We start from the raw sequence: 27,693 nt of genomic DNA, 5'->3' as shown, positions 1-27,693 counted from the left end.
AAAGAAAAGGGAAGGAAGAAATTTCATGATGAAATTTTAGCCTCAAAATAATTGATAATTGTTAATATCCAGAAGTGAATACCCAGCTTGGAAAGACCAAGGCAGGTGAATTCAGGGTTAGGGACTTATATTTGTCTCTTTCTGTATACCTAAACTTAATTTGGGCATCTTGATGAAGTCAAAAGTAGTTTTATTTAGGTGTTAATCCTCCGTCTCCTTACTTGGAGCCTGGTGCTTTACCAATTGAGCCATTTAAGGCTTTCTGGTCACTCTGACGACAAAGTCACTCTTTCCCTAATGTTTTTATTGCTCAACAACAGGTGGTCTTAATTAGACTGACAAAGAATTCCAGGCTTGTTTACCCAGAGATATTCTTCAGGCCACTATGGGCTCAGTGGCAGTCATCTTTCCTTTCTCTTAGGCAGGCTCAAAGGTCTGGTAGAGTTTTAGGGTCCCATTAACCCTCCATGATCTAAAGGGAAATGGATAGAAAAGATAGAGGTCACAGGCACACACACTCACTGAAAAAAGTGGGTGAAACAAGAAATTTTACTAACAAAGTCCTACAAGCTTACTTATGACGATGATGCTGATTTCAGCTAGCATGTCCTCTGCAGGAACTGTAGCAAGTTCAAGCTTCCCTTTAAGAAAACATCTTCCCTGACCAGCTGTTGTGGCCTGTTCTCCCATACATACACGTAGACAAATGATCAGATATATAAATCTGTATATATTTGCACATATTCCATGGACGATGAAAAAGGAACTCCTTATAGCCAGATAATTGACATACACTCATGTAAAATATACCAAAAAAACAGACTGACCTAGTTCATGCAAACACATCAATATACATATTTACATATTTACATCACATGGGTGAAGCAAATTCCAGTGGACTTCATAGTTTTTACATTTCTGAGACAAAGGAATTACTACACAGTGAGAGACCAAAGAATCAAAATTTAGGTTTTATTTTTTATTTTTTTGGGGAGGGGCTTTGGTTTAAAGTTTAAAGCATAAGACTGAAGAAAGACCAGACAGGTGTATACATGTCCAGCCACCTTCAGGGGTGAACTAGCCCCACCACATTCTTTTCTTGCCCAGTAGAGATATAGTTGCTAGGTTACCAGACCAGATGTTCAGGCCAGAACCATTTAGTGTCTTAGCATGTAAAGTAAAACAATCATTTCAAAAGTAAATTTCCCTTACACAGTCATGTAACTCCAAGGCATGTAACTCACTGCCTATGGCTTTTCCCTTTAAAAACCTTGTTGCCCTAGACCACCCTGCCATACTCCTCCTCTTCACCAAGGAGGTTGTTGTGACCCAGACTCGAGCTTGTATTAAATAAGCCCTCATATGTTTTCAGTGGAGTCAATTCCTGGTGACCTTTTGGGGTCTCATGAACTGAGAATAACATTTGCGGGGCTCATCAGGATCCCCAAGACTCCAGGACCCTGACCTAGATGGTCTTATTGCGGCTCGTAAGTATCTAAGTGTGCATGTGTGTGATTACTTTCTGTCCTCTATTCTAAAATATCCTCAGGTGTTCATATTGGTGATGGCAGCAGGATGTGATCAGAGGAAGACTTCAGGGTAATCACAGCTGCCAAAGTCAGGGGATTACCCCTGGCTTCGTTGTTTTTTTTTTGTTGTTGTTGTTTGTTTGTTTGTTTTCTTTTTCTTTTCTTTTTTCTTTTTTTTGGTGGGCACTTGGGTAGAGTCCTGAGATTGGGAGGTGATTCAGAATCACACACTGCTCTGGAGCTTTTGTGGCAGGGAAACCAGAGCAGTGATCTAAAGTTCCATGGATCTGAGCTTACCTTATGATCTGGCTACACGGCCACTCAGTCTGCACCTGTCCTATTTTATTCCTTGTGTTTAGAAACTTCTTTGGGACAGATGTGCCTTTCCCAGAGGAAGAACCTGTTTCTGCTTTTGCCTTTCCAACCATGAACAAAAGCCAGACACTTGGTTCTGGTTTTGTTTTCAGTAGTGTAGCAGCAAGTATGCATGTATTTGTCTGTCTATTTTGTTCCTTGTGTTTATGAATGTTTGTTTGTATTGGAGTATGGGACTGTGATGGATGCTATGAGACAGACTTGCTGTAATCCCTCCTTGTTCCTTTCACCCCCTCCACCCTCGTCCTGTTCACCTTCTCCACTTCCTGCTGTGGCAGAATCAGGTGTTCTGGCAGCCAGAGGGAGAGAATACAAGGATGGATTCTGGGGATGAAATTGTCAGGACTGCTCCTGCCCAGCTAGGAGCTATGATTGTTGAGTGCATTTTCTTCATGGTGGGGGAAGCAGCAGCAATGCCCCATGGCAGGAGTGGGCTGAGGGAATTGAGATTTCAGATCAACTGGTCTGGTATAATAACAGGCTGCCATTTCAGGCTAGTATAATTGTATGGAGTGCAATTTGGGGGAAGGCCACTCCCTAATGGAACAGGGAAGAGGGCCATTGAGAGATGGACCACTACACCTTCAGGTTTTCCTTCTTCTCCCTTTTTTTTGTACACATTGTATTGGTACATTATTTTCTTGTGTTCTTTTATGGGTTTGTTTGTTTATGATGGTCTCAGTAGGCAGGTGACCAAACAGCTGTGCACTATGGTGACTTTGCTTGCCCCATGCTCCTAGCACTATAAGCTGGGAAGCCTTTGGTCTTTGGTGGGGGCATGCCTCAGGGCGGGACAGATAGAGGACTCCCAAGAGCAGGGTGGGCTGTGAGAGCTTGCCCAGACTGATAGGACAATTACAGCTGGATGGAGTAAGAGAAGTTTTCTCAGTTTAAATGTATATATCACCACTTCATATTTTTGACTGATCTTAAATGGTAAATATGCTCTGTATGTCTTGTTTATAGCTTAACAGTTATTGAATATGTCTAAAGATTAAATTCAAACTCTTGTTTAGAACATAAATGTGTGCATATGTGTTTATTAGATCTGTAGAATCACAGATGTTTTTAAATAGCAACCATGTGGCTTGTCATGCATTGTGATGTGACTTCACCATTTTGAAATTGCCACGTGGGGTAGAACAAAGGAAAAGAGTGGTTACAGAACCTCTTAGTCAAAATGAATTTTGTTTATCCCGTTTCCTTTTAGACTAAGAAAACAAGACTCTTTCTAAATTGGTATTGAATTTAGAGATTGGATTGTTTGCATTGGTAAAATTTAGTTTTAAATTTTGATTCTGACTTTCAAAATTATGGTTATGCTTTGTGATTTTACTCCTAAAAAGGGTAATTTATTTTCATATAGCAAAAACAAGTTTTGGAGAATGTTTAAATTTTTAAGACTATGGCACATTTTAAAGTTTATCAGGCATTTAAAATGATGACCTTGGGCTATCTAACAAAGAACATGGAACAGTTTCTCAACCCTTTGGAGAGGTCAAAAGATCTTGGTATTTATTTTATTCATTTTACCAAATGAAACCAAGCCATATTGTTTGAGGCAATTAAGAAAAGTGCAGTTTCTACAGTATATCATCTCAAGATGGTAAAAAAAAAAAAAAAAAAAAAAAAAAAAACATGGCTTAGTAAAGAAATGTTGAGAAGGATTTTGATGAAGGTTTTTATGTTGTCTGAAAAGCAAGAGAGAAGGCAAGAGACTAGGACAATAAAGAAAAGAAAAGAAAAAAAGGAAGAAAAGAAAGAAAAGAAAAGCTTATCCAAAGTAACCTGAAGTTATATAGAATTTTATGGAAGGTCAGAGTATATATAGAAAGCCAGAGGACATATGAACTGTATTTGATTTAGTTTTGTAAACCTGCAAATATGATTTGAGAAAGAACTGTAAAATATGTTGGTTTTCACTTAAAAGGCTGGAGATTCTCTGATGCAAAATGTCTGCTTATGCTCTTTAATGGGAGAATAAGACTGTAGCTCCATGTTACCATAGGATTATATGGGGTTATATTCAGGTAATTGTTAACTATTATATACCTACTACCAGCTCCTGAGTGCATGGATTAATGCTGTTTCTTTTTGGCTGACAGGTTTGGTATGGCCAGAATAGTTAAAGTACTGTTCTTCTATGCAGTTGGTTCTAAAACGTATTTGATTACAATTTTAGAAATTTTAGTTATGGGGAACTGTAAATGCTCCACAGTGCTATACTGTAGGCTGTAGTAACACCATCAGTGACACCTAATGGCTGTTTTGCATTGGCGGCCACAGTATGCAGCAACACATGGCTAGCCACCATGTTGGTTCATGGATAAAGAAGGTGGAGCCATGGTTTTACCACTATCTTTGTTGAAGGCTGCCAGCTGTATTCAGTTCCAAAAGTGCTAAGTGCAACTTTTTTCTTTAAACTTTTTGCTGTTCAATTTTTTAAATTAAGTTTTTATTTTTTATACTAATTAGAGCTTATTCACTTTGTACCCCAGCTGTAGCCCCCTCTTTCCTCCCCTCCCAATTCCACCTACTCCTCCTCATCTCCTCCTATGCCCCTCTCCAAGTCCAGAGATAAAGGAGGTCCTCTTCCCCTTTCATCTGACCCTAGCTTATCTGATCTCATCCAAACTGACTTCATTGTCCTCCTCTGTGGCCTGGCAAGGCTGAAGGTGTTCTCTGGATGAATTTTTGGTGTCATTCATGTAGACTATCATATATTCTGCAAATAGTGATACTTTGATTTCTTCCATTTCAATTTGTATCCCCTTGATCTCCTTTAGTTGTCTTATTGCTCTAGCGAAGACTTCCAGTACTTGGGCAGCCTTGCCTTGTCCCTGATTTCAGTGGGATTGATGTAAGTTTTTTTTTCCATTTAGTTTGATGTTAGCTATAGACTTGCTGTGTATTTTCTTCACTATGTTTAGCTATGTGCCTTGTATATCTGATCTCTCCAAGACTTTAAACATGAATGGATGTTGGATTTTATCAAATGTCTAAGGAGATGATCATGTGGTTTTCCTCCTTCAGTTTGTTTAAATGATGGATTTCCATTTACTGAACCACCCCTGCATGCATGAGATGAAGCCTACTTGGTCATGGTGGATGATATCTTTTATATATTCTTGAATTAGGTTTGCCAATATTTTATTGAATATTTTTCCACCAATTCTCATAAGAGCAATAGGTCTGAATTTCTCTTTTTTGGTTGGGTCTTTGTGTAATTTAGGTTTCAAGGTGACTGTGGCTATCTAGAATGAATTTGGTAATGTTCCTTCTGTTTCTATTTTGTGGACTAATTTAAGTTGAATTGGAGTTAGCACTTCTTTGAAGGTCTGGTAGAATTCTGTGCTGAAACCATGTGGCCTGGGCATTTTTTTTTTGGAAGAGAGACTTGTGGTGACTGCTTCTATTTCCTTGGGGGATATAGGACTATTCAGTCTTTCTGCCTGATCTTGATTTAATTTTGATAGATGGAATCTATGAAGAAAATTGTCCATTTCATTTAGATTTTCAAATTTTGTGGCATATAGGCTTTTGTAGTGTGACCTAATGATTGTTTGGATTTCCTCAGTGTCTGTTGTTATGCCCCCATTTTCATTTCTGATTTTGCTGATTTGGATAGTTTCTATTAGCCTTTCAGTTAGTTTCACTAAAGGTTTGTCTATCTTGTTGATTTTCTCAAAGAACCAGCTTTTGGTCACATTGGTTCTTTGAATTGTTTTCTTTGTTTCTAATTCATTGATTTCACCTCTGAGTTTGAATATTTCCAATCATCTTCTCTTCTTGTGTGTGTCTACTTCTTTTTATACTAGGGATTTTAGGTTTGCCATTAAATTGCTTGTCTAGAACTTCTTTTTGGAGAAACTTAATGCTATGAACTTTCCTCTTAGGAGCACTTTCATCGTTTCCCATAAGTTTGGTATGTTGTGCCTTCATTTTCATTGAATTTTAGGAAGTCTCCAATTTCTTTTTTTGTTTCTTTCCTGACAAAGCTGTTACTGAGTGGAGAGTTGTTTAGTTACCATATGTATGTATGCTTTTGTAGTTTCTGTTGTTGTTGAGGTACAGTTTTAGGCCATGGTGGTCTGAAAGGATATAAGAAATTATTTTTATTTTCTTGCATCTGTTGAAACTTGCTTTGTGCCTGACTATGTGGTCAATTTTTGAGAAATTTCCATGAGGTACTGAAAATAAGGCATACTCCATTGTGTTTGGTTGAAAAGTTCTGTAGACATTAGGTCTATTTGCTTTAGTAAATTTGCTCTGTAAGTGTCATTTCTCCCTGTTTAGCTTTTGTCTAGATGATCTGTCCCTTGATGAGAGTGGAGTGTTGAAGTCTCCCACTATTAAGGTGTTGGGATCGATGTGTGATTTAAGATTTAATCATGTTTTTACTTACAAAAGCAGGTGCTCTTGTATTTGGGGCATAGATGTTCAGGACTGTGATGTCCTCCTGGTGAAATTTTCCTTTGATGAGAATGAATTGTCCCTCCTTATCTTTTTTTTAATTTATTTTTTAAGATTTATTTATTTATTTATTTATTTATTTATTTATTTATTATGTATACATTATTCTGCCAGCATGTACACCTGCACACCAGAAGAGAACACCAGATCTCATTATAGAAGTTTGTGAGCCACCGTATGGTTGCCGGGAATTGAACTCAGGACCTTTGGAAGAGCAGTCAGTCAGTTCTTAACCTCATCTATCCAGCCCCCCTCCTTATCTTTTTTGATTAACTTTGGTTGAAAGTCTATTTTTATCAACAGTTTTGGCCTGTAGTTTTCTTTTGTTGTTGTTTTTTGTTTTTTACTGGATTGCTTATGACAGCAATGCTGGGTTTCTAGAAAGAGTTTTAAAGGGTTCCTTCTTTTTCTTTTCTTTTTGTTCTTATCGTCTCTTTTCTTGATACTTTAGGAAGGATTATTATAGCTCCTTTTAAATGTCTGGTAGAATTATGGTGTGACTTCAACTTAAGCAGACACACACAAGTGGAGTAGATGATTGGAAATATTCAAACTAAGAAATCAATGAATTAGAAACAAAGAAAACAATTCAAACAATCAATGGGACCAAGAGCTGATTCTTTGAGAAAATCAACAAGGTAGACAAACCCTTAGCCAAACTAACTAAAAGCCAGAGAGAAAATACGCAAATCAGCAACATAAGAAATGAAAATGGGGCATAACAACAGACACCAAATGAGGAATATGGGCATCATAATGGCATCAAACAGAGCTATGTTCCACAACAGCACAAAGTCCTCAGTATAAGCAGTTCTTGGGGTTATGCTTCTCCAAGACAAACTCATCATGACTATGCTAACGGGGGAGCCACATTCCATGAGTGCAACAGATGTTTTGCTGTTGCTCCTGCATGGCTTTCAACAGGACCAGGAAGCCAAAATAGTTTGCCTATATATGGGGTAGGGAGGAATGAGTTTAGCTCAGGCCCTGGGAAGAATTCAGGGTATTAGGTGCGCTATGCCAGCCTGGAGGACCATATAACATGGAAGGACTGAGGGATTGCTGGGAGAAAATTAGCAGCTAGGTCTGTTTTGATATGTTAAATATGAACTTCTGCCATTTGTTCCAGGTATGAAACCTATATCTATGGAAGTATAAACTTCAGAGAGAACAGCATGTTCTCCATTAGGTAATGATTAAAAAATGAGCTCACAAGGAAGAAAGGTGGCAAAGACAAAGATTCTAATTTTTTTTCTTTCTTTATGCCTTCTTTCTTTTCTTTGAGGGAGGGTGGGTACCCAGACTGGACTCGAAGTTTTGCTTATAAGTTTTATTTCTCTAATTCATTTTTATTTTATTAATCATTGTTATTTTTTTACAATTTATTCATTATATATCCCTATTAAAGGCTACTCCCTCAACTCCTACTGGTCCTACACTCCTTCCCTCTTTCCCCCAATCCCTTTTCCCTAAACCACTGAAAAGAGGAGTTCCCCTCCTCTGCCATCTACCCATACATTATCAGAACACTACTCAGCTATTGAAAACAGGGAAATAAAATTTCTGCTCTTATTTCTCCTCCATAGGCCACTGTGCTCAACTCAGAAGATTTCATACCATGAAGCTTGCCTGCAACCTTACTGTGAAATCAACACTAGGTATAACTCATTTTAAAGAGTCCCATCCCAAAGACACTGTTTGATTTACCATCTCATATCCAGAAACACATGAAATTTGAAATGCTATGAAATGTAAAACATTTTATCACAAGCATTTCAGAGAACGTGGTTTTCTTGCTTCCTGGAGGCTGTTTCTCACCAGCCTAGAAAGGAAGGAGGGGCCAGAAGATGAGGTATAAAGCTTGGAAGAACCACAAGCATAACAGTGATCAGAACACTCTGGGAACCACCTCAGAAAGTAAGTTAAACTTTAATTCCAGAAAACAGAGGGTATGTACCCCTTGGGGAGTGACTGGGATGCTCTAAGGATAGGTGTAGATAATTGTTTGAAACTGAGCACTTCAAGGATGCTTGATTTGCATTAAAAAGCACATTCCTATCATGTGAACAAGAACATGGAACCTAATTATCCTATATTTGAAGGGAGGGGAGAGTTATCAGGGATCTGTGTCATAGGCCATGTATCAAACTTGATTGATGGCATCTATGAGTAAAGACACTCTCCAGATGAAGTCAGGCAGAGAAAACTCACCCTTGCCATGGTTATACAACTAGACCAGCAGCAGGATCATACATGGAAGAGAAAGCCTCCTCCCTCACATCTCAAACTTCAGTCTGGGTTGTGATGGTTTTCAATAGAACCCCTGAAACAATAGGTATGTGTACACAAAGAAACTTCTACAGGCTACCACTGTTGTGATACTCTCAGAGAACTTCCTGGCTGGTGATAGTTCACCATTCCCTACATATTCATTCACTGGACTAAAAGTTTCTTGTGTAAACTGAGGCAATTGAAAACAGTAAATGTTGAGAATCAGGATTATCAATAAGTCTTCCATAAACACCTTATTATATAATACTGTTGCATGTAATTGATATTCACCATTAATTGTATTCTTTTTAAAAATAAGTTTATTTACTTTAAATTCCAATAGTAATCTCCCTCCCTTCTCTGCCCCATGACTACCCTCCATTCCTATTGCCCCTTATTATATAATACTGTTGCATGTTCCCTTCAGAAAAGGGAGGTCATTTCCACTGAGCTAGTTTTACAGTTCTGTTGCATCTCAGTGGACCAAAGTACACAAAGGCCTTTCCACATCGCTTATACTCACAGAATTCCTCTCCAGTAAGGATACTTTTATGATGATGATGATTCTAGATTTATGCAAGGCCTCACCATTTTAACACATTCATAAGTTTTTCCTCTATTATGAATCCTTTCATGATGATGAAGATTATACAAATGTGGAATGGTTTCACCATGTTAAAAGCAATCACAGTCTTTCTGTCCATTAGGATTTCTTTCATGAGTGTGAAGATGATTCTGAAGTCCAAAAGTTTTTTCACATTGGTTACAGTCAGACATCTTTCCAGTATGTGTTCTTTTATGTATTAGGAGATGTTATGTGCAAAGGCTTTGCCACGTAGTTATATTCATATGGTTTCCCTCCAGAATGTGCTGTTGTCTTAGGAGATGATTGTTACATGCAAAGGCTTTATCACACTAATTACCTTCACAAGGCTTCTCTCCACTGTGTGTCTTTTCCTGTTTTTGGAGACTACTCTGCTGTGCAAAGGCTTTATCAGATTGGGTATATTCATAAGGTTTCTTTCCAGTATGTGTTCTTTTATGTCTTATGAGATGACTGTTTTCTGCAAAGGCTTTACCACACTGGTTACATTCATAAGGTTTCTCTTTGCTGTGTGTTCTTTTATGACTTAAGAGAGTACTGTTTTGTGCAAAGGCTTTACCATACTGGTTACATTCATAAGGTTTCTCTCCAGTGCGTGTTCTTTTATGGCTTAAGAGAGTACTGTTTTGTGCAAAGGCTTTGCCACACTCATTACATTCATAAGGTTTCTCTCCAGTGTGTGTTCTTTTATGGCTCATGAGATGACTGTTTTTTGCACAGGCTTTACCACACTGATTACATTCACAAGGTTTCTCTCCAGTGTGTGTTATTTTATGGGTTATGAGATGACTGTTTTGGGCAAAGGCTTTACCACACTGGTTACATTCATAAGGTTTCTCTCCAGTGTGTGTTCTTTTATGGCTTAAGAGAGTACTGTTTTGTGCAAAGGCTTTGCCACACTCATTACATTCATAAGGTTTCTCTCCAGTGTGTGTTCTTTTATGGCTTATGAGATGACTGTTTTGTGCAAAGGCTTTGCCACACTGGTTACATTCATAAGGTTTCTCTCCAGTGTGTGTTCTTTTATGGCTTAAGAGAGTACTGTTTTGTGCAAAGGCTTTGCCACACTCATTACATTCATAATGTTTCTCTCCAGTATGTGTTCTTTTATGCCGTATGAGCTGACTGCTTTTTGCAAAGGCTTTACCACATTGATTACATTTGTAAGGCTTCTCTCCAGTGTGTGTTCTTTTATGCCATATAAGAACAGTGATATAGGGGAAGGTTTTCCCACATAGAGTGCATTTAAAGGGTTGCTCTCCAGTATGACTGCTTTCATGCCTGCAAAGAAAATTGGCACATGTGAAAGATTTACCACCGTCATTTCATTACACTAATAAATATATTTATCTATATGAATTAATTTCATAATTTGGTCTAATGGTAAAGAAGAATCAAATTTTAAAGTTATATCACATTATTTACATTCACGTTATTCCCCTTCATTATGGGTATTTTTGAAGATCCCTGTGATGGTAAGAGAATTTGTTATGTGGATCACTTTTATAGCATCATTTTTCTATAAGAGGTTTTCTCCTATATATGAAGAGTATTTAAAAATTCAGAGTTTTACCACAGCAATCCCATTCACAAATTTTTGTACTGTATGAATGATACTTCATTTACAAAGTGAGCCAGGAAAAGCAGAAGTTCCAAATTCCTAGTATTCATAGGTATTTTCAGCAATATGAGTTTGCTGATAAATTCTCAGTGAAGTTGCAAAACCAATTAACAGTAACCATTTATTACATTCAGAAAATTTACTCACAGTAAATTACTACCAAATCAATTGTTCTTGGAGAAAGACAGGGCCACTGCTTCTTTCAATATCCCTGTGCTCATGTGTCTTAGAATAATTTTGATATATGATATACCAGTTTAATTTACAAAAATAATAAAGATTCCCACATTGAATTAACACAGTTTGTTTTTTGTTCATCATAGACATGTCATATAGGGATTAAGGTTTCTCCACAACAATATTCTTGATTCTCATAAGCTGCTTCTTTCACTAAACTTTACAAAGTTACTGCACAAAAATGAGTAACACTGGTTCTACTATGAAATTTTTGCTTATTAGAAGGTTTTGGACACATACCGATCACCAATTCAGTGTGTATACCTCTTACAATATCTGAGTAGATAGAATGAGACTAAACAGATTGGCAGTTCAAGTCAGTAGCCGTAATGTCCATATGATTCAAATGGTATTTTTGTTACAATATTATTTTATTTTCTTCTATCTTAGGGGAGTGCCTTGTAAACACAAATCAGATATCTGACATTGAAGTACATGGAATTATGAGATTTTAATGATCATAAGTACACTTAAAGCAGTGCTGTTTTTACACTGTTGCTTTTCTTTAAAACTTCCAGGACACAGCCATGTGTGCTGGTACATGCCTTCAATTCCAGCACTTGTGGAGGCAGAAGCAGGCAGATCTGTGTTATTTTGAGGTCAGGCTGGTCTAATAAGCAAGTCTAAGAAAGTCACAGATACCCAGAAAAAAAATCTATTTCAAAAACATAAAATAAAAAGCAGCCAATAAACAAACAAACAAACAAACAAACAAAAAACACCAGACTTCCAGGACACATTCAAATTTAAGAATTTATATCTGTATCAACATGCACATAAAGTTACCTTTTATTACTTGTAGAACTTTGAAAATGTTCTTCAATATTATGGTCATCCCAATTGTAGCCTAAAATATAGTACCAGAAAATATATATTATTGGAAATATCATGTTATTATTAAGGCAAAACTTAAATCACTATCTTCTGTGACCCTTAGAACCATGCCTGATTTATTTACCTCATTCCTCCTCATTCTCAATTGGAATTATAGAAGAGGATCAATAACAAAGTAAAAGTTGTCTATTTTAAAAGTGAAAGAAAAATTGCAGTCTTACCTATAGCAGTGAGGTTTTCACAGGTCTCTAGCATCACATCTTTGTAGAGTTGTTTCTGGGAAGGTTCCAGCAAGGCCCACGCTTCTTGGCTGAATTTCACATGTACATCATTGAAGGTCACCGAATTCTAAAATATGCTATACATTTGTACAACAGAAACAGTGGCAACAATATAATTTATACATCATTGTCAATATAATCATATAATTCTACTGCTTCTTCAATTTATTTTCTGACACAGAAGTGTGAATGTTATACAGTTGGGTGCTGTGTTTGATGTGAAGTAGGAGAGGTGAAAAAGGCTAAAGGTTAGATTGAAAAAAAAAACAAAGGCGTGCTTCAAAAACCTGTGTTTCATCAGTTTGTAAGATATGAATATAAAGTAGCCATTAGTTGGGTTCTTGAGCAATCTATGAATCATCTTCAGTTACTTGGGTGAGTAGGTCAGGACCCTGTCATGATACAAGTGGAAAGACAAAACACAGTCATAATATCTTATATAGCAACAAATGAGATGTGTTGATCAGGGGACACTGAACAGATGGGTAACATCAGTCAAAAGACAACATGGTACTGAATATTATCTTTTGACCAGGGCTCAGGGATGTGGCATATCAGTATGTGAAGAGGGGGGCTCATATATTTGTGGAAGGGAAAGTGGACTACAGTGAATACATGGATAAAAATAATGTGAGTGGCAAGCAACAACAATCATAGCCAATAGCACCATATTTCTGAGTGACCAGACAAAAGAAAAGGAATAGAACACATGATTATTCTTTGATCATTGTTTTGTATATCCTCCTTACTAAATAATGTAGTCTATAGATTAAAAATAAATATTAAAACTTTTCTATTAAAAAAGAAGTATTAATGTTATCACTAAGTCATTTTAGAAGAAAACGGAATAACAAGTTTTAACTGTATCATATCTGAACTTTTTGAAGAGGATATAGCTTTGGAATAGACATGGCAATTAATGTGGACAAAGACAAACAGAGAGAAGGGTTTGAAATAGAGAGACAGAGACATAGAGACAGAGACACAGAGAGCGAGAAATTAACAGATGATCAATACTAAGTACAGATCAGAGAAATTTATTAACAGTTACTAACTACAAAAAATGGTGGACAAGCTGGGTGTATTCTGTCATGCCTTCAATTCCATCACTCAGGAGGCAGACGCAGCTGTATCTTATTGAACTGGATGTCAGCATTATCTATTCAAAGAGTTCTAGGACAGCCAGACCTATATAGTAAGACAGAGCCTCCTCTAAAGTCAATCAAACACAAAATATTGAAAGAAATCAGAGGTCTTTACTGAAGCTTCTACAAGCAATTATACATTCACTCCTGTTGTATATTTATTCTCCAGAAATCTGCACTGCCCCAGCTTAAACTGTAACTTCAATGATATCTTACTAAAAGGGAATGCATGTTTAAACACCTAAAAATAGAAAGATGAAAATATTAACATGTAAATGTAAATGCTGATCATAAATAAGCAACATAAAACAGGACAGATGGCTCAGCAGTGAGGAGTTCTTGCTGCTCTTTCAAATAATTGGGCTCAATTGTCAGTGATTACCTGGGACCCACTACTATCAATTGCTATAAGTTCATGAGTTCTGAAGACATCTTCAGACTACTGTGAGGATTAGGCACACAAGAGGTGCATATTCATGCATACAATCAAAATACTCATATTCAGTAAAAATTAAAAATAGATCCCAGATGGTTGGGCTGATTGCATACTGTGTCTGATAAGCTGGGTAGCAGAGACTGCATGGCGTCCAATAGTTGAATCTGTGGGTCCCAACTGACTGTGTTTCAAATGTAAGAAGAAAACCAATGATGAGGTAAACAATTGGGTAAAACCTCAGAGCACCCAGCTAATCTCTGGGAAAGTTCCTGGGATGTTGCAGCAGGAATAAGGTTTTCAAGCAAATGAACCCAAGAAGCAAGCAGGAGTAGCTATTCTAATATCTAATAAAATAGACTTTCAACCAAAATTAATTGAAAGGAATGAGGAAGGGGGGAATCCAAGATGGTGGTGCCAGAAGGACATTGGGTCTGAGGAGTAGGACAGCAATGTTGGTACAGAAACTAAAAGACTGAACTCTGGGCCTTAAAACAACAGAGATCCTGTTTCCCAGGTGAGAGGAAACTCCACGGTGTGGGAGTCACTCAGGTCCACTCTCAGGTCACTCAGCAAGAACCCGGAAGATATCCCGGGTCCCAGGATACACCTTTCTGTCCTGATAAACTTTCCAGACTAAATTATGTTCTCCAGGGCACCATAGAGTGGGAGCCCCAGTCTAGGAAAAAAAAAACAGGGAAGAAAGCAGGACTGACCTCAGGTCACCCATTTTATCCCTGGAAAGGTTCTGCAGACCGGTGGGTGCACAGCTGCCAGGCCTGAGTGTGCCTCCAGCTGCTAGGCTTATATGCCCTACTCTCCATCATAGAATTGTGTGCCCCCGGACACTAGAGGCTGGGTTTCCCTGTCTGGAGTAAACCCCACAGGCAGGGAAACAGCAGGTCCCAGCTTAGAGAACTCAGCCAACTCTCCACACACACACTACATCCACCATACACAGGAACATTTTTGGAAAAGTTCTCAGCTTCTTTCCCAGTCACCAGCTTGGAGCCATCATTGGCAAGTGCCTACACATTCTACACACCACGTCAAACACCACAGACTGAGTCTTCCTATTGGGAGAAAACCCAAAGGTGGGGGAAATATCTGGCCCTACCTCAGGACACCTAGCTCCAGAAAAGTTTCTGGTTATCCACAGGCTCCTACTCTAGCCTCCTGCTGTACACATGAGAGTGGTGCTCACCTGCTACACTGATTACCACTTGGGTACTGGGGCACAGAGCTCCAAACTGAGACCTACAGAAGCCTGGGTTTCCTGAGATCAACCCCCAGATACTGCTTCAAGGAACAACCAGTTATCCCTAACTAAACTGACCAAGCCACAGGGCACTCAGGTTACAGCAGCAGGTCACTACATTTACAGCAAGAAACCCAGTAGCAGGGCAGCTGTCTCCAGAACTTCTCTGGGTGACAGGATAGCCCCTTTTACTAACAAAGCAACAATTACTACTCAGGTCTGTACGCCTGAGATGAGCTGTGGCAATTCCTGAAAAACACCTGCCATTCAGTGACCATACCTAAAAAATGGAGGAGAGCTCCTTTGGGAAAAATCATCTTCCTGCCAAGGGGATTCGACCCACCACAGGATTCCAGGAAGTACCAGAAACTAACATCCAACACCTAGGATATCCCAATGGGTAGAGGCCAGTATAAAAGCTCAACCAACAAAAGACAAAGCAATATGGCATGTCCAGAACCTAGTTATTCAGGAGCAAGCAGCCTGGATACACCAGCATAAAGACAATTTCAGGCCAATCTCTCTTATGAGCATTGATGAAAAAGTACTCAACAAAATACTTTGAAAACCCAATACAAAAACACATCAAAGGTATCATCCACTACAACCAAGTAGGCTTCAGGCCAGGTATGCAGGGGTGGTTCAATATGCAAAAATCTATCGATATGATCCACCATATTAACAAACTGAAAGAAAAATAAACACATGATAATCTCCTTAGATGCTGAAAAAGCATTTGAAAAAATCCAGCATCCATTCACTTTTAAAGTATTGGAGAGATCAGGGATACAGGGCATATACCTAAACATAGTAAAGGCAATATACAGAAACATATAGCCAACATCAAACTGAATGGAGAGAAACTTAAAGCAATCCCACTGAATTCAGGGACAAGGCAAGGCTGCCCCCTCTCTCCATATCTCTTCAACATAGTTCTCGAAGTCCTTGCTAGAGTAATAAGACAATTAAAGAAGATTAAGGGGATACAAATGGGAAAAGAAGAAGTCAAAGTATCACTATTTGTAGATGATATGATAGTATACGTGAGTGACCCCCAAAATTCTACCAGGGAACCCCTAAAGCTGACAAATACTTTCAGCAATGTGGCTGGATACAAAATCAACTCAAAAAATCAGTAGCCCTTTTGTATACAAATGACAAAAGTGCTGTGAAAGAACTTAGGTAAACAACACCCTTCACAATAGTCAAAAAGGACATAAAGTACCTTGGTGTGACCCTAACCAAGCAAGTCAAAGACTTGTATGAAAAAATTTCAAGTCTCTAAAGAAAGAAATAGAAGAAGATATCAGAAGATGGAAAGATCTCTCATGCTCATGGCTTGACAGGATAAACATAGTAAAAATGGTCCTCTTACCAAATGCAATCTACAGATTTAATGTAATTCCCATCAAATTACCAACACAAATCTTTACAGACCTTGAAAGAAAAATTCCCAACTTCATATGGAATAACAAGAAACCCAGAATTGCTAAAACAATCTTCCGTAATAAAAGATTTTCTGGCAGTATCTCCATTCCTGATCTCAAGCTGTACTATAGAGCAACAGTAATAAGAACTGCATGGTACTTGCATAGACACCAACTAGTGGATCTATGGAATTGGATAGAAGTCCCAGAAATACACCCACACAGTACGGACTACTGATTTTTGGCAAAGATGCCAAAACCATACAATGGAAAAAAAAAGATAGCATCTTCAACAAAAGGTGCTGGTCTAACTGGATGTCTACATGTAGGAAAATGCAAATAGATCCATATTTATCACTCTGCACAAAACTAAAGTTCAGGTGGATCAAAGACCTCAGTATAAAACCAGACATACTAACCCTGTTAGAAGAAAAAGTGAGGAAGAGCCTTGAACTCATTGTAACAAGGGACAACTTCCTGAACAGAACTTCAACAGTACAGGCTCTAAGAGCAATAATCAATAAATGGGACCTCATGAAACTGAAAAACTTCTATAAGTCAAAGGAAACTGTTGTCAAAATAAAATGACTGCTTGCAGATTGGGAAAGGATCTTCACCAACCCTATATCTGACAGAAGGTTAATATCCAGTATTTATAAAAATTTCAAGAAGTTAAACACCAACAAATCAAGTAACCCAAATTAAAAAATTGGGTACAGAGCTAAACAGAGAATTCTCAATAGAGGAATATAGAATGGCAGAGAAACACTTAAAGAAATGTTCAACATTCTTAGTCATCAGGGAAATGCAAATCAAAACCACCCTGAGATTTCACCTTACACCCATCAAAATGACTAAGACAAATAACTCAAGTGACAACTCATGCTGGATAGGATTTGGAGAAAGGGGAACCCTCCTTCATTGCTGGTGGGAATGTAAACTTATACAACAACTTTACAAATCAACCTGACACTTTCTCAGACAATTAGGAATAGCACCTCCTCAAGATCCAGCTATACCACTTCTAAGCATATATCCAAAAGGCCCTCAAGTATACAACAAGGACATCTGCTCAACTATGTTTGTAATAGCTTTATTTGTAATAGCCAGAAGCTGGAAATGGCACAGATGGCCCTCAGTTGAGGAATGGATACAGAAATTGTGGTATATCTATACGATGGAATATTACTCAGCAATGAAAAACAAGGAAAACATGAAATTTGCAGGTAAATGGTGGGAAGTGGAAAAGATCATCCTGAGTGAGGTATCCCAGAAGCAGAAAGACTTACAGGGTATATACTCACTCATAAGTGGATATAGGATATAAAATATAGGATAAAAATACTAAAATCTGTACACCTAAGGAAGTTAATCAGGAAGGAGTATGCTGGCTAAGATGCTCAAATCCCATGCAGAAAGGCAAAGAGGATGGACATCAGATGAGGGAGAATACAGGGACAGGACAGGAGCCTACCACAGAGGGCATTGGAAAGGCTCTACCCTGCAGAGTGTCAAGGCAGATGCTGAGACTCATAGCCAAACTTTGGGCAGAGTGCAGGGAATCTTATGGAAGAACTGGGAGATAGTAAACCTGGAGAGGACAGCAAGGACACAAGGACAGTAACAGTTCCAAAAATTCTGGGCACAGGGGTCTTTTTTCAAACTGATATGCCAGCCAAGGACCACTCATGGAGATGGCCTGAAACCCCTGCACAAAAAGGTAGCCTATGGCAGTTCAGTATCCAAGTGTGCTTCATAGTAATGGGGACAGAAACTGTCTCTGACGGGAACTCATTGGCCTGCTCTTTGATCACCTCCCATTGAGGGGGGATCAGCCTTGCCAGGCCACAGAAGAAGACAATGCAGCCACTCCTAATGAGACCTGATAGACTAGGATCAGAGTGAAGGGGAGGAGGACCTCCCTTATCAGTGGACTTGGGAAGGGACAGAGATGGGAAAGATGGAGGGTGGGATTGGGAGGGGAGGAAGGAGGAAGGTACAGGGGGGATACAAAGTGAATAAACTGTTATTAATAAAAATTTAAAAAGAACACAATAAAATGTTGAAAGATTTTTTAAAAACTATGCTGTTACACACAGTTTCAAACTGTGAAAATATTGCCTGATATCAGTTATTGCTCCTAAATAAAAATAAATAAATAAATAAAATAAATAAATAAAAATGAGGAAGAATACTTCATACTCAACAAAAGAAAATTCCACCAAGATGGCATCTGTATTCTGAGCAACAATGCCCCAAATACAAGGACACCCACATTTGTAAAAGAAACATTAACAAAACTTAAAGAACATATCAATCACCGTACATTAATAGTGGGAGAGGTCAATATGTCACTATCATCAAGGGACAGAGCAATGGAAAAGGACTTAAACTGAGAGATAATGACACAAATGAATGCCATGAATCAAATGAACCTAACAGATATCTAGAGAATTTTTTAACCCAAACAGAAAAGAATCTATCTTCTTTCAGCACCTCATGGACCCTTCTTCAAAACTGACCATACAGTAGGTCACAAACCAGGCCTCAACAGATACAGCACGATTGAAATAATATCTTGTATCCCATCAGACCATGATGGACCAAAGATGGACCACAACAATAACAGAAATAATAAAAAGACTACACACACATGGGTACTGAGCAACTCCCTACTCAATGAAATCTCGGTCAGGGAAGAAATAAAGAAATAACTTCCTACAGTTCAATGAAAATGAATGAACATCATACCCAAACTCATGGGATTCAATTAAAGCAGTCCTAAGAGGACTTTTAATAGCACTAAAAGCTTCATAAGCTATTGGAGACATCCCATACAAGCAACTTAATGGCACACCTGAAAGCCCTAGAAAAAAAGTAGCAGACACACCCAACTAGGAATAACCAAAGTCAGGGCTGAAATCAATAAATTAGAAACAAAGAGTAATTCAAAGAATCAATGAAACCAAGTTCTTTGAGAAAATCAAAAACGTAGACAAACTCTTAGCCAAGCTAAGTAAATGGCAGAGAGACACTACCCAAAACAACAAAGTCTGAAAGGAAGACAGACATAACAGACACTGAGAAAATCCAAAGAAACTTTAACTCTTATGTCAAAAGTCTATATGCCACAAAATTTGAAAATCTAAATGAAATATACAATTGTTCACCTACTACAGTTGAATCAAGATCAGGTAAAGATATCAAATAGTAGCCCCCTCCCTCATCTCCTCCCAGCCCTATCCACCCTCCTTCTCCTCCTTCTATGCCCTTTCCCTAGTCTCCTAATAGGGGAGCAACTCCTCCACTTCTGCCTGACCCTAGCTTATTAGGTCTCATCAAGGATGGGTGCATCATCTTCCTCTGTGGCCTCACAAGGTTGCACCCCTCAGGAGTTGGTGATCAAAGACCTGAGTTCATGACGGAGAATAAATTACAGAAAACAATTTTAAATTAAATGTGAATTAAATAAACACAAAGTTTAAAATACAAACCAGGTAAGAAGAACGTCACACACCTGCAATTCAATGACTCAGAAAGCTCAGGCAGTGTTAGTGTCATGAATATATGTCAACCTAAGAAATTAAATATACTCTCTGCCAAATTTTAACTGCCAGATGTGGATGAAGATCAGCACAATAACCTCCGCTTACATATGCAAAACAAAACAAAATAAAAACCCAGGATCAGCAGCCAATGATGATGATGTTTATGTCAGGCATGTTGGCCTAAATTTAAACCCAACACTCGAGTGGAGCTAAACCTGTAAGTTCAAAACCTGCTTGGTCTACATACCAATTTTCAGGACAACCAGGGCTACACAGAAACTTTTTCTTCAATGTCAAAAACAGAAACATCATCTTCTCTGGAAGCTTTTTTGATTCAAGCAAATAAGTTCTGACCAAATTTCCTATAGGCTTGTTGTCATCCCATGATGAAAATGTAGTCTAACTTCAATGATCCTAAAATTCTGTAATAGCTCATACACTGTTCAAATATTCGATGTTTCTTCTGACACACAATAAAATCTCTTGGCTGCCACATCTTGTAACATCAGAAACAAAGCACATCATTCCAACTTACATGCACAGAATGCCCCTTCCCATTCCAGTAAAGAGGAATGTATACATAGTGTGGGAAGACTGGACCAAGGAAAGAAGATTAGCAAGGAAAACAACAAATTCTGTTGCTATTTTTAAAGGCTTAGATGGCCCTATCCCCACAACATCTCATACATCTCAGTTTGGTTACTTCCACTCGCTACAGGCAGCACTCTATGGGAGGTATCTCATAACTTAGGCACCTCAACATCTTGTACTGTCAAGACACAACTCAGGCTTCACCCTCACTGCTTCATGCAATGAACCTTTACAGTATCTTTACTGGGGATCTAACTCTGCCAAACACAGATGGCTGTCACTGTGTTGAACTGAAAACACAAAGAAAGAATCTATTATCTTAAATTTTGCATCTTCCTTGTTTCCAGAATGTGCATAACATGGGTGAGCCTGTCAAGTTGGATTTTAAGTCAGGATGGACAAATTGGGATGGAGCGTGCCACACTTGGAACACATTTGGAGCAGGTTTTATATGAAGTTCTTTCCTGGTACTAGGAATCACTTAGCCTGCTCCATTGATTAACGGAAGAATTATCAGGAGGGAGTGTTAATTTAAGGACACCATCTTAGGTTTCAAATCCAGACCTAGGACCTTCTCTTTGATGATGATGATCTCCTTAAAAATTCTTGTCTCTGTTTCAGCATGTGACTGCCATCTGAAACTACCTAGTGATGCTTTTCTCTACAAACCAAAGACTACATTTATTTCTGCTCCACTTGTTTCTTTCTTTCACTGTAGTCCTGAACGTCTCATTAATAATAACCATTCAACAGATTCAATGTTCTTCCTAAGAAATCCAGCCCATGCTGTGGGTGCATGTGTGCTGGTTTGTAAGCCACCTAATACCATCAGCCTTCCATCATGGCCTCTGAGATTCATCATTTATCTCCATCTGGGCCTGCTCACTGGCCCACTGGGCCTAGGCCTCACCGGGTCTGTGTCTCACTAGGCCTATGTCTTGGTTGCAAGCCAACCAGGCATGGACTTTTACTTGAACCTCTGAGGTGAAAGTCCTCAGAGCAAGGCACAGCAGTGTATGCAAGAATGGTAACACTTTGGTATTGCCATAGGATCTGGAATGCCAGAATTTCTACAACCACTGGTGATTTCATTCTAAAAGAGCTAGCTACCTGTAACGGTCAATAGAAAAATCTTTCCACAACCCCACCTAGTGAACATGGGTTTTGCCCCAAAGGGTTCTAGCTGCCCCTGAGAGAAATCAAACCTCTGTTCTCCATCTGGAAGCTGAGCTCCAAGCCTCTGCTGAATGGAGAATGACAGAATGAAACACATTCTGGAAACGTGGAAATATAATCAATAAAGAAAGCAAAAACAAGCTGGCCATGGTGGTACATACCTGTGATCCCAGCACTTTGGTAGGTAGAGGCAGAGAGATCTCTGTGACTTGGAGGCAAGCATGGTCTACAAAGCAAGGCAAGGACAGTATATGCTACACAGAGAATTCTAGGCTCAAAAAAATAATTTTTAAATGCAGAAATTTAAGGAATCCTGGAAATGAAAAATTTAAAGACTACAGCAAAGAAATACAGAGGCAAGGTTCACACAGAAAACAGAGATCAATGAAATAAATTTATGCACTGAATACAAAATAGAAGAAATGGAAGACAGGTGTGTTTATACACTCCTTTAACACCAGAAGTCAGGGATGCAGAAACAGCTGGACTGTTGTGAGTTTGAGGCCATCCTGGTCTACAAAGTGATTCCAGGGCAGCAAAGGCTATAAAAAGCAATCCAGTCTGAAAATAAACAACAACAACAACAACAAACAGAAAAAAGATGAAATAGATACATGTGTCAAAGAAAATGTTAAATCCAAAAGTTCCCTATCAAAAAACATCCAGGAACTCTGAGACAATATGAAAAGACAAAACATGATGATAATCAGATTAGAAAAAGGAGGATGAGATCAAGGTTCTGGAAGATATTTTTAACAAAATCATACAAGAAAAATATCTTAACCTAAAGAATAAGATGTCCATCAAGGCAAGAAAAGCATACAAATATACAAAAGACACTGGAACAGAAAAGAAAGTCCTCTTACCGGAGAATAATCAAAACACTAAATATACAGAACAAAGAAAGAATATTAAAAGCTGTAACAGAAAAAAAAATTAAACAGACCACACTAACCAATAAAACAGACAAACCAAAAAAATAAATAAATAAATAAATAAATAACATAAAATAAAATCCAACCAAGAAATAAATTAAGGCAGATCTATTGGAATTAATCCTGTATTATCAGTAAAGATACTAGAAATTGAAGGATATAGACAGTGTTCTTGTGACTCTAAAAAAACTAGAGAAGCCAAGAAAAATTACTATGCCCAGAACCTTTTAATCAGAAAGTGGAGAAAATAAGATGTTGCATGTTAAGGTCAAATTTAAACAATATGTATCTATAAATACAGCCCCACACAAATGCTAAAACCACCACCACCTCCACCACCAAAATACCAAGATTAACAATCACTGTTCATTGATATCACTTAATACTATTGACCCAAATTCACCAATAAAAAGACACAGGCTCACAAAATGGATGATAAAACAGAATCCACCCTTCCTCTAAACACATCAAACACAGCTTCATATCAAGATAGTCATTATCTTAAGGTAAATGTTTGGAAAAGATATTCCAAATAAATGGACTAGAGTATCAAGCTTGTATAGCAATTTTAATATCTAATGAAACACCTTTCAAAAAACAAATCAAAAGATGGCAAAGGACATGATGTATTCAAAAAATCCAGCAATATAACATTTCAATACTTAACATCTATGCCCCCAACCTAAGAACACCCAAGTTATAAAAGAAACCCTTCTGCAGCTTGCATCACATCCTGGCCTTCATAAACTGATAGGGGAAAACTTCAATATATCACTCTCACCAATGGACAGGTCCTCCTGACCAAACTGAACAGATAAATGCTCCAGCTAACTAACATCAAAATCTAAATATACCCAAATGATGTTTATAGAACATCCTCCCAAACACAAAAGATTGTTCCCTCTTCTCAGCAACTCATATATTCTTCTCCAAAATTGATGATATACTTGAACAGTGGAAGTCTCAAAAGATATAAGAAACTTGCAATAACCTCCTGAATCCTATCAGACCACTAAGGTTTAAAGCAGCACATCACCAATAACAAAAACAATAGAAAGCTTACAAACTCATAGAAATTGAACAATTCTCTACTGAATAAAAAATGGATCAAACCTGAACTAAAGAAAGAAATTAAAGAATTTCTAGAAGTCAATGAAATGAATACACAGCATATCAAAACTCATAGTACACAATAGAAGTGTTGACCAGAAGACAGTTCATAGCACTAAGTACATTCAGAAAAAAAATCAGAAAGTTCTCTTAGTAGCAACTTAACAGCACACCTAAATACTCTAGAACAAAAAGAAGTAAATATAACTAAAAGTAGTACTGAACTGTGTCTTCACTGGTAAAACCAAATGTTTCCACAGGAAAAGAAAGGTGGATCCTATCAAAATTGATAATGATTAGATTTGAATAGTAGAGATCTCCTGAATAAACAGAGGTAAGTGTTCATCAGACAACGTGGTCATTCAGTCCAAACTAACTTAATAAAGACTAAAGTTTTCTTCTTAAATAAAAAAAGGATACTTTTGTTGTTTCATATTAAAAACAGTTAAGAGTTTTAAAATGTTTTAAGTAAATTCTAAGGTATAAACTTGTTTGAGTTGGAATAATTTGGAGTGAATATAACATATTTGAGCAGCATGGTGATAGGCCATGCATTTAATTCCAGCAGAGACAAGCAGTTCTCTATTACTTAGTTGTTTTCTAAATTCAGGTGTTACAATGACAGGGTGTTGGTGGTTCATAGCCTTAATCCCAGCATTTGGGAGGTACATGCCTTTTACATACCACCTGGGAGGCAGAGACAGGCACATAGGATTTACACTGATTCCACTTAAAAGCTACTTGTAAAAGACAGGCTGAAAATCAAAGTAAATGTCCTTTGTTATCTAGAAATAAATACAGTTGAAGGTATATTTGTAAACTTTCAAAGATTTTTTAAACTTAGATTGAGAGATTATACTTTTTCTATTTCCCAAAACCATTTTTCCCTATAAAAGATATAACTGCCTGAAAAGGAACTATCCTCACCCCAGAATTAGGTATGGGGCAGGGTTTTGATGTAATCTTTTCAGGAGAATAAAAACATCCAAATAAAGAATATGGAGTCCACTGGAAACATGGAATTTCTAAAGAAAAAGGACAGATCACCAAAAGATTATGCCCAAAGAAAAGGAGTAAACTGGCCAAGTGGTATCACCCACCTTCATGTTGTCTCCTCTGCCTTCTACAGACATAAGTGCAAATTGTCGTTATATGCTTGTTAAAGGACAACACAAAATCTCTATCTCATATCAGAAAAACCACCTGGTAAGAAACAAAGGAAAACAGAAAAATAAGTGACTATTCTATTGCCACTAATCTCATAATCTTCTGGCATGATGTGACTTCTATACTTAGCAAAAACTTCAACAGTCAAGAATGCACAGTATTTGTGAAAGAATGAGGGGATAAGAGAAAAAGCCAAAAGCATAAGCCTAAAATATAGCCAAGTTTACATGAAAAGGCCTAAAGAAACTCTAACATGAAAAAATGTGCACTGGATCAGAGATACCTTTGATTTTTTTTTAATTTAATACAAATTAAATAAACACAGATTTCACAACTCCTACAAGACAAACTCAAAGTGACACCTAAACTGCTATATTTATGACCCTCCTTCTACTACTAATCTCCTTTCCAGAGAGTCCTTTTTCTCTGGAAGTCTCTTGGAAAATGGAGACGATAATAAAGATGGGTTATGGCTTGCAGTCCCTCATGTTCCCTTGTGGGTTCAAGCATAGCCCTGCCCTCACCAACACTCACACACAAAACAATGTTGGAGAATAATTTAATATCTGTTTCCTGCTGCTTGGATTATGTCACAAGATGTGGAATCTTCCCTTCCCACTTACCTAAATCCAGGCACACCTGACACTGACAAAATTTTGCATCTCAGAAAATCCATTTGAACCCAGGAATTGAATTTCCTTGAATCACACCATTGTGCCCGGTGGTAGTTGAAAGGTAAAAAATATTTTTTTTAAAAAGTAAGCAAGTATTGCTTAATGATGACCACCACCACTTTTTTTTTACTAGTTTCAAAACTATTTGTAAAATTTGTTACACAAAACCATGTGTGGAATATAACATGAGGTATTGAGATTTTCAGTTTTCCAATCTATCTATCTAATGCACAGCAAAAGCAATGCCTGGGTGTGCACACTAGATAGTGATACTATAAGCACCACAACATTCTACTGCCTATCCACAGGGTCCCCTCCTCCTTGGACAGTCAACACTCAAGAAGGGTCAGAGGACAAGGATCTCTGCTGAAGTCTCCACATGGAGAACAACAGAAACAGAATTTGAACCACAGCCCATCTTGGTCAAAGCAGATCAGGCTGTCATAGCTCAAAAGACCTGCTCTGCCTGGCCTGGGAACAATGACCCCTCACTCACCATGGCATGGGCTCTGGTCTCATTCACAGCTCCCTACAGCTACATCAGAGGACAATCCCAGAACAAACTCATAAGCTACCTCCCACTGTTGTTCCTGACTGCTAGGCCCATGCAGACTCCCTCATTAGCTTGGACAATACAGCTGAGTCTCAGGAGAGTAATAACTCTTCTACCAGTGGATCAAAGATTAAATAATGCAGATATCAGAGGCATTCTAGCTTTGCCCCAACCCCTATGGGCACACAGAACTCTAGTGTTGTTATAAATTAAGAATGAAAAATGCCAATTGTTCAATTTTACCAAAACAAACCCAGGAGCCATATACTTGGGTGAAAACTTGCTAGTTCAGAAAGGCAGAGAAAGCACCCAGCTGACCATCCTACTCACCTCACCGCTAAGAGGGAAAAGCCCCAAAAGCTCACCAGTTCAGATGACAGTTCAGGGGGGATAGGCCAAAACAAACAAAAAACAAACAAAAACACCCAAGGCCAAAGGCATTCTAGCTCAAATCTCAAAAAGCCCAAAAGCTACCAAGCTAAAACTCCTTCTACTTTTACACTCTGTCATAAATACATTTCAGCTGAAAGTTCCTCTTACTCTTTAATCCATGTCAGCTGGTTTCTTGCTTTGCTTCTTGACCTAGGGTTAACATTATTAAATCCTGTGCACAGAGAGCTTTTGAATTAAAGGTATATTCTAGGGCTGACAGAACTACACCATAATCACCTGTTTATGATAAACAGAAAGTTCTTGGAATTAAGGTTTGTGTTAGGGCTCAACCACACCAAACAAAGCACAGGCTTTTACAGTTCACAGTCTAAGGGATCACACTGGGATCAAATATCCTGCAACACTCTCATCTTGGAAATGTTTTAAAATACAATCTTCCATTCTCCCAGGGCACCTGTTCATCTTCCAAGATACAGGTCATTTATGTTGCACATCCCATTACAAAATCAGTGTCCAGTGCAGTCATCTCTACCTCATAGTTGGGAAGTCCTTCAGCCAAACTTCAGTCAAAGCCAAACAGTAACAACCATTAAAGAAACAAATGGCCATGAATTTGAAAACAAGGAGTAGTTAATGGGAGCTAAATGAAAATGATAAATAAAACAAAAAGGATGTGGCAGTTCCTAAGTATGTTGGAGCAGAAAGTTTATTATAGATAGATGAGAGAACATACTCAGACACAGGAACATCTGGGACAGTCTAGAGTTGACATGACCATGTGAGATGAGAGGAGAGAGGAAAGTGGAGAGCCAGAACAAAAGGCCAGGAGGGTAAATGATAAATGAAAAAGACCAGGTAACCAAAATGGTTGGAATACAGGAGGAAGGACAGCTGGGAGAAGGGCGGCTCAACTCCTGGGCTAGAGATCTGTGTTTGACACTCATACCTTGTAACAGGTAAGGACTGAGGGATGCTGAGAGAACTTGACAACCACGTCTGCTTTGATTGTTAAGTAGCCACCTTAAGAATTCATCCCAGCATTTGAGACGTAAGAGTAA

At 38.1% G+C, this 27,693-nt stretch overlaps 2 protein-coding genes across 2 annotated transcripts in view; one reads left to right on the top strand and one right to left on the bottom strand.

Moving 5' to 3' along the window:
- The window catches only part of LOC132651231 (zinc finger protein ZFP2-like), a gene marked incomplete at both ends in the record, with an annotated part of 242,736 nt that overhangs the window by 10,465 nt on the left and 204,578 nt on the right, over positions 1 to 27,693 (top strand). The gene's annotated exons all lie outside the window — the stretch shown is intronic.
- LOC132651233 (zinc finger protein ZFP2-like) lies at positions 9,585 to 10,514 on the bottom strand (the record flags this gene model as incomplete). Its single annotated transcript, XM_060376482.1, has 1 exon — positions 9,585 to 10,514. A coding segment is annotated over one exon (930 nt), but the record flags the coding sequence as incomplete, so codon positions are not given.

The sequence above is a fragment of the Meriones unguiculatus genome (genome assembly GCF_030254825.1).
Source record: "Meriones unguiculatus strain TT.TT164.6M chromosome 13 unlocalized genomic scaffold, Bangor_MerUng_6.1 Chr13_unordered_Scaffold_41, whole genome shotgun sequence".
In the NCBI taxonomy this organism is placed as follows: domain Eukaryota; kingdom Metazoa; phylum Chordata; class Mammalia; order Rodentia; family Muridae; genus Meriones; species Meriones unguiculatus.
The sequence above is the reverse complement of the archived record's forward strand: the minus strand, read 5'-3'. Positions and strand labels throughout refer to the sequence as shown.